We start from the raw sequence: 8,842 nt of genomic DNA on the forward strand, positions 1-8,842 counted from the left end.
GGGGTAGGACTCTGGGTGGGCTTTGAGGTCCCTTCCAGCCCAAACCATTCCACGATTCTGCTCCAGTGACAATGCATACCTCCAAAAAACTATCAGTGCTCTCAGCAGAGCTGCCTTTTTGCTGTTTAAGACCAGTTGTAAAGTTAACGAGGAGTCAGTTTGCAACAGGGAAACCTGAAAACAGAGTCCTAACGCAGCTCAGCGCTGACACGAGCTCAGGCAGTACATCCGCACATGCCCGGGGGGTTACTTCACAGCCCCTGCTCGGAAATAGCTGACTTACCATTTCTTGCCTTAGCTTAGTGACTTCTTCCTTCTCCCGCTCCTCTTGCTGCTGCCTCATCTGCTCCCGATATCTCTCCTTTATGGCTTCTCTGTTTGCCAAGTGTTTTTCAAACGCTTGCCGCTCTTTAGCTCTTTTTTCCGTTGCCAGCTCAAAGTTTTCAGGAACTACAGAACCAGAAAGGCTCTCTAAGTTTGGAAATAGAGGAGATAAGGTTGGTGCAAAGACAGCCAGTCAAGCAGAGCAGTACCAGTGGCGAGCCTCCCTCCGGAGCGCTTCACCGTACAGGGGCGGTTAGTAAGTACCTCCAGGTTTCGGTAAAAGAGAAAACCCTCGTGCCCAAACGCGAGCAGTGTGAACGCAGACGTGGCAGGGGTGTTCTCGGAGGAGGGAGCAAGCACACAATTGTTAGTACAAACGAGTGTTTTGGCTGGTTTTATACCCTACCGAGTTTAGTCGAGCCTTCATCTCGTTAGAAACGGGAGGAAGAGACTGACAGCGGCTGCAGAAATGCCAGCTGTCTGCAGGGAGCTCCTCGCATCCCATTTACCCTTATCCCAAGCTAGCACACATCAATCATCTGCCAGTTGTAACGTGGCTGTTAAATACAGCTGCCACGTTAGCGCAGGACAGGGGGGCAGCGGAGAGGAAACTCCCCCGGCTCCCCGGGGACACGAGCTGTTAGGGAATGAGTTGATTAAGCGCGTGGCACTGTTGGCTGTGCCGATAAAGAGGCAACAGCCAGTCTAAGCATCGCTTAATTGCATGGGTTCCCAGTTATCAGCCAAGCCCGTGCAGCAAGTACTTGTAATTCTACCTGACAACAGCTTATTTTCCTTTTTAGGCACAAAAGGTTCCTGGTACACCACGGTGTTGGGCCGAGCTTTAAAACATGCTGCCTCTTTCTGTTTTTTCAGGTCTTCCTCAAGCTGCAAGAGAAGAGAGCTCATCAACCCCAGGCATCATAAAAAGACCATCTCCCCACACTCCGGCATTCCCAACACTGGAAGGTTGGCTTACATCAATTTATTTTATAGAAAATAATATCAAAGCCTCAAAGTTGTGTCACTTGGGGTCTGCCTGTTACTTCTGCCAAAGATGGCCTGAAGGAAGCGTCAGGTGGCCACTGCAGACTCCAGGTGAGGAAAGCAGGATTTATACATCAGTAAACCCCCGAGCTCAGAGATGGTCAAAAGGACCAGCTGCACGTCTGGTAAATCCCATCGCTTACCATAAAGGGAGAGAAAACCCCCAACCCTTCACCCACAGCACAAGCCTCACGCCAAGGACAGAAGAATTCATTGCTCAGACTCAGATCTCAGTTAACTCAAGCAGGGCATGCTGGGAAGTCGATCACAACTGCACTCTCTGCATGAAGTCTGGCCCTCCTCGCCCTACCTGGTGTTTCCAGCTCTGCAGCTTGGCAGCTCCCCGTTCATCCACCTGCAGATTGAAGGGTTCCGGCTGGGTTGGAGTTTTGACCTTCTTTTCTGGGAGCTTAACGTGGTCAAAGTGAGGCAGAGGCAGCGCTTTGAACTTCGGCACCTGAAAGAGAGCAGATGTAGATTAGATCTAGGGAAGGGATTCTTCCCGCAGAGGGTGGGGAGGCACTGAGACAGGTTCCCAGAGAAGCTGTGGATGCCCCATCCCTGGGAGTGTCCAAGGCCAGGCTGGATGAGGCTTGGAGCAACCTGGGCTATGGAAGGTGTCCCTGCCCGTGGCAGGGGGTGGGGCTGGGGGGGCTTTGTGGTCCCTCCCACCCAAACCATTCCATGGTTCTGTGAAACAACAGGAAATCTTTCTTGCCCTTTCCTCAGAGGCAGGAACTTTGGAAGTGTAACAGCCAACCCAGCACAACGCCGGGAGTCCCACACACCCTTTTTCATTTGCGTGCAATCCAAGGTGGCTGTTGGCTCTTACCTCTTCCTTCTGCAATTCTTCTATTTTTTTCTCTTTCTGGATCTGCCGCTCTCTGTCGCGGGCATCGAAAGAGAAGGGACAAACGTGCACGTGCCTCTGGTCTGGCATTTTTGGTTTGAAGGGCACCCCGTAGTGTGGCATAGGGTTCGCTTTGATCACAGGGACCGCTTCTTTCTCCTGAAGGGACATCAGCGTTAGGATCTGATAAGGCACGGGATTTTTGTAGAAAGGCTGCAAGTCCCGCCCAAGGGAGCCATGAATACTGCAGTCCCTTTAATAAGGGACACAGCAGCGTCTCGCAAACGCTACGGACGCTGCAAAATGAGTAATCCAAAACGTACTGACTGACAGGCATCCTGAGCCCCAGGCAAGTCCTTCCTCTTTCCCAACTGCTACCAGTTTTGGTATTCATCCTAATTAGACTGTAATTCTTTAACATCCTCTTCACAAGAGGGAAAGGAGGAAGGACATGATATATTCCAATCTCCAGGGATCTGGAGTGACTGCAGAGAGGGGAGACCTCACGTGCAGCACCTGCCCTTCTCAGTGACAGAGTAGGGAAGGACAACGTCCCTCAGAGACGTGAGCGGTCTGCTTTCCTCCTGCGGTGGCCACACCACAGCGACCCTACTCTGTGCCCTCACGTTCCAGGCGAGTTATTTCATTCTGCATGAAAATTCAGCTTCTAGGAACGAGGAGCAGCATGTAGCTGGTTCGAAGGGAAGAGAACAGAGAAAGGGACACTGGAGGCACTGTCTGACCGGAGGGATGGGGCTCACCAGGCCAATCCTGCCAGCAGAGGAGCGGCGGGCTGGCCAAGGCAGCCACCCTGGGGCTACCAGGAGGCTCGACCTTCGCAGGTTACCTTTTCCTCATCTTTGCCAGACACTCGGGTTCTGCTTTTCAAGGTGAAGGCTGGAGACTTGGGGACTGTAACAGGAAGCACTTTCTTCTCTGGAACACCCTGTTTGGAAGAGCCAGTAAGGAGTTACCCAAGTGCCAAAACCAAGTGCTACAGAGCAACAACCCAGTGTAGCACCGCCCATGCTCACTGCGGCCCCTACGCAGTGACAGACAGTGCTCGCTGAAGATTATGAAATACATAATGCAACACAGCTCGATATTTTGAAGCTAACTGCCACCTCAGTCCCAATTCCCAGGTCTGGGGGATTACTAAACTTACCACAACGTCCTCCAGGATTTTTGTTGGACATGGCCTGGAATGGAATTCAAAATGCTCTTCCTCCTGCTGCTTCTTACTCTCACGTTCCTGGATCCTTTTTTCTATTTCCAATTCAAAGCCAATGGGTTGGGTGAGTTCCTTCACAACAGGTTTCTTGGGCAGGAGCGGGCCACCCTCAAAGATTTTGTGATCGAGTTCTCGCGCTTTGAATTTGTACCTACGTGGGAGAGACAGTCACTGACGTGTTGGACGTGGCAAGATGCAGCTTCTAGCAGACGGCTTCTCGCAGCGAGTCAGGTGCAGCAGCAGTTGTGCCGCACACACAGGTTACATAGCGTGCAGCTCTGGTTAGCAACTCCTCCTTTGCTTTTGAAACAGCAAGGCGTTAAGGAAAACCTTATGGATTGCTCCTTGGAAACCCAAAACTTTGCCTACAGGAGAGTTTTGAAGTGCACGCAGGCTATACTGGACTTGTTTTACTACTCACAAGCTGTACTCAAACCCAAGATCAGCTCCCCTGAAAACACCTATAAAACGAATTGTCTGCTTTTCACATCCCTACAATCGAGCCACAGGATTACACACAAGCTGAAGGAAGCTCAGTTATGCTACTCATTCTTTTACACAGAAAGGGTAACTCCTGAGAAGTTATATTTTGGCATCTGAAAGATACTCCCAGAACAGTAAGATTCTCTCTTGGAGGACTAGAGTAAACCTTTACTCACTGTTGAATTTTCTCTATTTCCTCCGCTTCTAACTCCGCTGCAGTTTTGCAGGTGACAGGCCGGAAGCGCTGCTTTGTCAGAAGCAGAGGCGTTTTAGGGTTTGTTAGCCGAGCTTTCACCAGCTTTCCAGGAGCTGGGCCTGTAAATTCAAGTCACAATCTACTCAGTAGAGCACTCAAAGCATCATTCTTGCTCTGCCACTGTCCTGGTGGACATCCTCCCGGCTGGAAATAGCCAGGGCTGCTCACCTTCATCAGATTTCCTGCTCCTCAAATGGTAACGAGAGGGTGTGGACTTTTGGAATGCTTCTATCTGCTCAGCAAGGGACACGTATTCTGATGTCGTTTCCTCAAATCTTCTTTTGTTTCCGTAGGACAGATTGAAGGGTTTGGGGACAGTGGGTCCCTTCGGCATTCGTCCCTGGAGACAAAAAAACCCTACAGTTATTATGGCTGTTTAACAGGGAACACGTTAATGACATTTCCTTTCCCTGCTGATTCATGGAACCTGTCCCGTCCCCCTAGTGAAAAGGTGACGCTTCACACCAGATGTAAGTGTTAACATGCACCAACCACCCTGGGACACTGCAGGGCCTGGAAGATTCTGCAAAGTGAAATGCTCCAAGGGCTGGAGCCCCTCTGCCATGGGGACAGGCTGGGAGAGTTGGGGGGGTTCAGCCTGGAGAAGGGAAGCTCCGGGGAGGCCTTAAAGCCCCTTTCAGTGCCTGGGGGGCTACAAGGAAGCTGGGGGGGGGCCTTTTTCCAAGGGCAGGGAGTGACAGCACAAGGGGTAACAGGTTTAAATGGAAAGAGGGAGATGGAGATGGGACATCAGGAAGGAATTCTTCCCGCAGAGGGTGGGAAGGCACTGGGACAGGTTCCCAGAGAAGCTGTGGATGCCCCATCCCTGGGAGTGTCCAAGGCCAGGCTGGATGAGGCTTGGAGCAACCTGGGCTATGGAAGGTGTCCCTGCCCGTGGCAGGGGGTGGGACTGGAGAGGCTTTGAGGTCTCTTCCCACCCAAACCAACCCAGGATTCCGTGATTAAAGCATGAAGTGTAACAACCATAAAAACACAACATTAAAGGCCCCTTTTCAACAGGAGCAGTGAGACAACAGCGATGTTTGCACAACGCTCACTTCGTGTGGCAGCCCTTCGTGGGTTACCAGCACCACACACATTGCGAAAGCAGAAAGGTGACATCAAGAATCAGCCAGCCAAGTGCTGGCAACGCTCTGGTTCTCACCGGAGAAGGAGGATGCTTTCTCAGGCCCGCCTTAAAATCCAGTTCCTTGTACTCGTTCCCAGGCTGGCTTTCCACATTTTGTTTAATTCTGTTCTCCGTGCAGAAGTGGAAGTCAATTGGCTTTGTTACTTGACCAACAGCTCTCTTCACAGGTTGTCCTAAGGAAAAAGAGCATGTAAGGTCTGGAAGCATTTTGGGGTGAGGGGGAGAGTAAAAAAATAAGGCATTTAATTTCTAATAACTTGAATATATTTTGAGAACTCATCTATAACCTCTCAAAACAGGAGCAAACCCAAACTAACCCAACCCCAGGCAGTTTAGGGACTGATCTGCATTAAAAGCCACCTAACCCTAAACAGTTACTACAAAATCTCAGTGTTTGTTTCTAAAGGTACTGGCACAGCACCCTCCAGCTGAGCCCACCTGCCCCAGCAATAGCTGCTTTCAGAGACTCCTCGTTCTTCTTCCGCAACTCCATAACCTCCCGCTGCAACTGCTGCATCTTTTCCAGCTCCTGCTCCTCCGTACTCTTCAGCTTGCCAGAAAGATGGGTTCTCCTGCAGAGGCACGTGAAAAGACTGAGACACACCTTAAGTGCAAAGGGACACACTCATCTCCGACTGCTCGGCAGCAGCATCGTTCCTTACAGGCGTACTCTTCAGAAAAGAGCTGTTTGGGGTTTATCTGCTCAAGAAAGCTTGCAGCTAACTCCCATTCTGCATAAACGTTTCCTGTACGCATGCTTCACCCATTAGCAAGAGCGGCTTTCTCCCCAGATTAAAAGCAAAGGCCTTCCTTCGCACAGGGTCAGCTGAATTTCACCCCAACGGCGCTGCTGTGACCCGGTGGTTAGTAAATGCGACACCATCGCGTGCTAAGCTGAAAGCGCTCTAGCCAGGGCTGTCACCTAAATCAACGGTGATTAGCACAGACAAGGCACAAGAAAGCTACGTACTTTAACATTGTTGGCGTGGAGGGCACGGTCAGTTTGCTTTTCCCTCTCCCTGGGGAGAGGTCAGGATTCTGCAGGGGCTCCTTCTTCATGGCTACTTCTGTCAGCTTCTCTCTGCTGTGAGAACTAAGGTAATGAGTTGTTAGGGCAAAGCACTCTAATTAACAGTGCTCTAAATGAAAGATCACCTCCAGCTCTCACCACCACACAAATCCCAACACCTCATGAGCTCCACGGTACACCACACCGGCCTTACTTCGCCACACGCCCCGGTACCGAGCGTCTAGATTTCCCTGACGCTCTAAGGCTGCAGAAGGGAAGATGAATGACTGAGTTTTTGGAACTCGGGCTTTTCTTCAGGAGGAGGGTGTGCTGTAATTCACCTAGGCACCACAGCGTTTGAGAGGTCGCACTCCAATTTCCCAGCCTCGGGCTTATCACCCTATGATATCTTAGTGGTTAAGTTAATTTGAGAAATATTTTAGCTGCAACCCATAGCTGATGACTCCTGATGGACAAGATAAGCCAAATTTGAAGCTAGCTGACAGACACTAAGCCTGGAGTAAGGAGCTTAAACTCCTGCTTATTTCATTCACATCTCTACCTCCAAATAGAGCATTTCCATCAGGTTTTAATCAGTTGTTCTTGTTTATGACACCAGTATCACGAATCAGGTTTTGGTCACCCCTACCTGCGAGAGCCCTCAGCCCTGTGGAAATCCCTTCCAAACAAACAGTTGTATCCCCCTTCCCAGCCCAAAACAGAAGGGCTTTGGCGTACATTCTTATTTTCTTCGAGGGTGGAATCTCTTCCTTGTTGACCGCAGCAGTAACACTTCTCTCCGTGTGGACTTGAGCCGGCCGTTTGCGCTGCCGTGTTTTCTTCTGCTTCGTAGCCGGTCTTCTACCCGCCCTGGAGCGGAACAGAAAACGGAGGTTAGCTGTCCCACAGGTCTGAGGAGGCACACACTCTGCGTAAGGCTTTGTACAGCGGCGCGTCACCCAACTCCAACCCACACCCAGCGCAAATTCTGTGTTTCACAGGAATAATTCCTGCTCTATTTGGATTATCAATTAACAATCCATAAATTAATATTCCGTGGTACATATGAGTGCACAGCGCCCCATGGATTCACATCAACGGGTTCTGCCCAGCTTGGGCAGATACAAACAAACATTATAAGCCACCCCAGTTTCAGATATCCTCACATTCCAGAAGCTCCTAGTGCTACTGAGTCATTTGGCAAGTATGTGAGCCACTGCATTACATTCCCACCCCTAGAGACTGTCTCTCCAGCTCAGCAAGCAGGTCTCTGTCCCAGTACAGGATCTCTGGCTTGGAGAGCTTCAGACCCATAGGATGACCCCAGACCTGCAGATCCCCTGCTTAGTTACACCATCATCGATCCTCATGCAAACACGCACAAGCGTCTCACCTTTGAGAGGCCACGGCAGGAACAGCCGCTCTCCAGCTCGACAGGGATTCAACAATATTCCCAGGATTCACAGCGGGCTGCGTGCATTCACCGTCCCCTTCGCCATGGCTTTCACCTGAGAGCAGCGACAAACGTCAGCTCACACACAGGAATGCTAAAAAGCCAAAGTACGAGGCCTTGCTAGACAACGATAGATGAAGATGGTCCCCCAAAAGCCAGGCTGAGGCCTTTGCATTTTGCCAGTGAGAAGCAGGAAAGAGAGATTCTCTCCCAACCCCCATACCATGCCAGCTTACCCATTGTTACTTCTTGTGGTGTGACAGAAGACAGGACAAGATCAGGCTTTGAAAAAGCGGGGCTGTTCTGCAAGACCTTTGCCAGATTTTCCGCAGGAGGGATGTTCTCCAGGTTGGCTTTTTGGTCTGTGAGGAAAAGAGACTTTCACTACACATACTACAGCAGGAGTTCTCAACAAAATCTCAGAATCTCATTATGATGTTAACAAAGTCATCTGTCAAGTTACAGATGGCAAATTTTAAATACAAAACCAAAACACACACCCCCATACCCAATGAATGATGCTGTTAACACGCCTGATCCATCAGCACGGAAGCCAGGCCCAAAACAAGCGTCCAACCAAGCCCTCGGGCACAGAGAAAACCAACCAAGGAGCTGGGAGCGACTTACCGAACCAGGAGTCGGCATTGTGCACATCATCGTCGTTCAGAGTCGCAAAGTCGATGCAAGGGTTTGGGACATCGAAGGAATAGCGAGATTGCGAGCGAGACATCTTCACGCCGTCCCCACGAGCGCTCTACTTGCGGTGCTACAGTCCGAGACAACGAGTGTCAGTCAGCCATGACACCAACCCCCAGCGTCAGCCAAACTACCCCCCAGTGCCCTTCCCCTGCACAGGGTCGAGACAGCCACTGGGACAGTTTTGGGTACGCTGTCCTGCCCCTCATGCACAGCTTTGGGCAGAACACCTCGTAAGCAACATTGGGTTTCATTCCACTGCCGAGCGGCAAAGCTGGGGAAGTTTCACTCCTGTTGACCTCTGCAGGGTGAAAACTATCACAAAAGATCACATTCGGAAGGT

At 50.7% G+C, this 8,842-nt stretch overlaps 1 protein-coding gene across 1 annotated transcript in view; it reads right to left on the reverse strand.

Moving 5' to 3' along the window:
- TPX2 (TPX2, microtubule-associated) overlaps positions 1-8,533 on the reverse strand; it is a 9,249-nt gene extending 716 nt beyond the window's left edge. Inside the window, exons 1-16 of the mRNA XM_010158190.1 lie at positions 8,431-8,533; positions 8,040-8,165; positions 7,744-7,858; positions 7,089-7,220; positions 6,565-6,615; positions 6,312-6,434; positions 5,780-5,913; positions 5,357-5,514; positions 4,360-4,531; positions 4,112-4,250; positions 3,387-3,603; positions 3,069-3,167; positions 2,204-2,380; positions 1,682-1,828; positions 1,101-1,212; positions 284-471 (exon numbers count right to left, since the gene is read on the reverse strand). Of these exons, the coding sequence (XP_010156492.1) occupies positions 284-471; positions 1,101-1,212; positions 1,682-1,828; positions 2,204-2,380; positions 3,069-3,167; positions 3,387-3,603; positions 4,112-4,250; positions 4,360-4,531; positions 5,357-5,514; positions 5,780-5,913; positions 6,312-6,434; positions 6,565-6,615; positions 7,089-7,220; positions 7,744-7,858; positions 8,040-8,165; positions 8,431-8,533 (2,193 nt within the window). The remainder of the gene's footprint in view (positions 1-283; positions 472-1,100; positions 1,213-1,681; positions 1,829-2,203; positions 2,381-3,068; positions 3,168-3,386; positions 3,604-4,111; positions 4,251-4,359; positions 4,532-5,356; positions 5,515-5,779; positions 5,914-6,311; positions 6,435-6,564; positions 6,616-7,088; positions 7,221-7,743; positions 7,859-8,039; positions 8,166-8,430) is intronic.
- Positions 8,534-8,842: the final 309 nt, after the last annotated feature.

This window comes from Eurypyga helias, unplaced genomic scaffold, assembly GCF_000690775.1.
Source record: "Eurypyga helias isolate BGI_N326 unplaced genomic scaffold, ASM69077v1 scaffold45758, whole genome shotgun sequence".
Lineage (NCBI taxonomy): Eukaryota > Metazoa > Chordata > Aves > Eurypygiformes > Eurypygidae > Eurypyga > Eurypyga helias.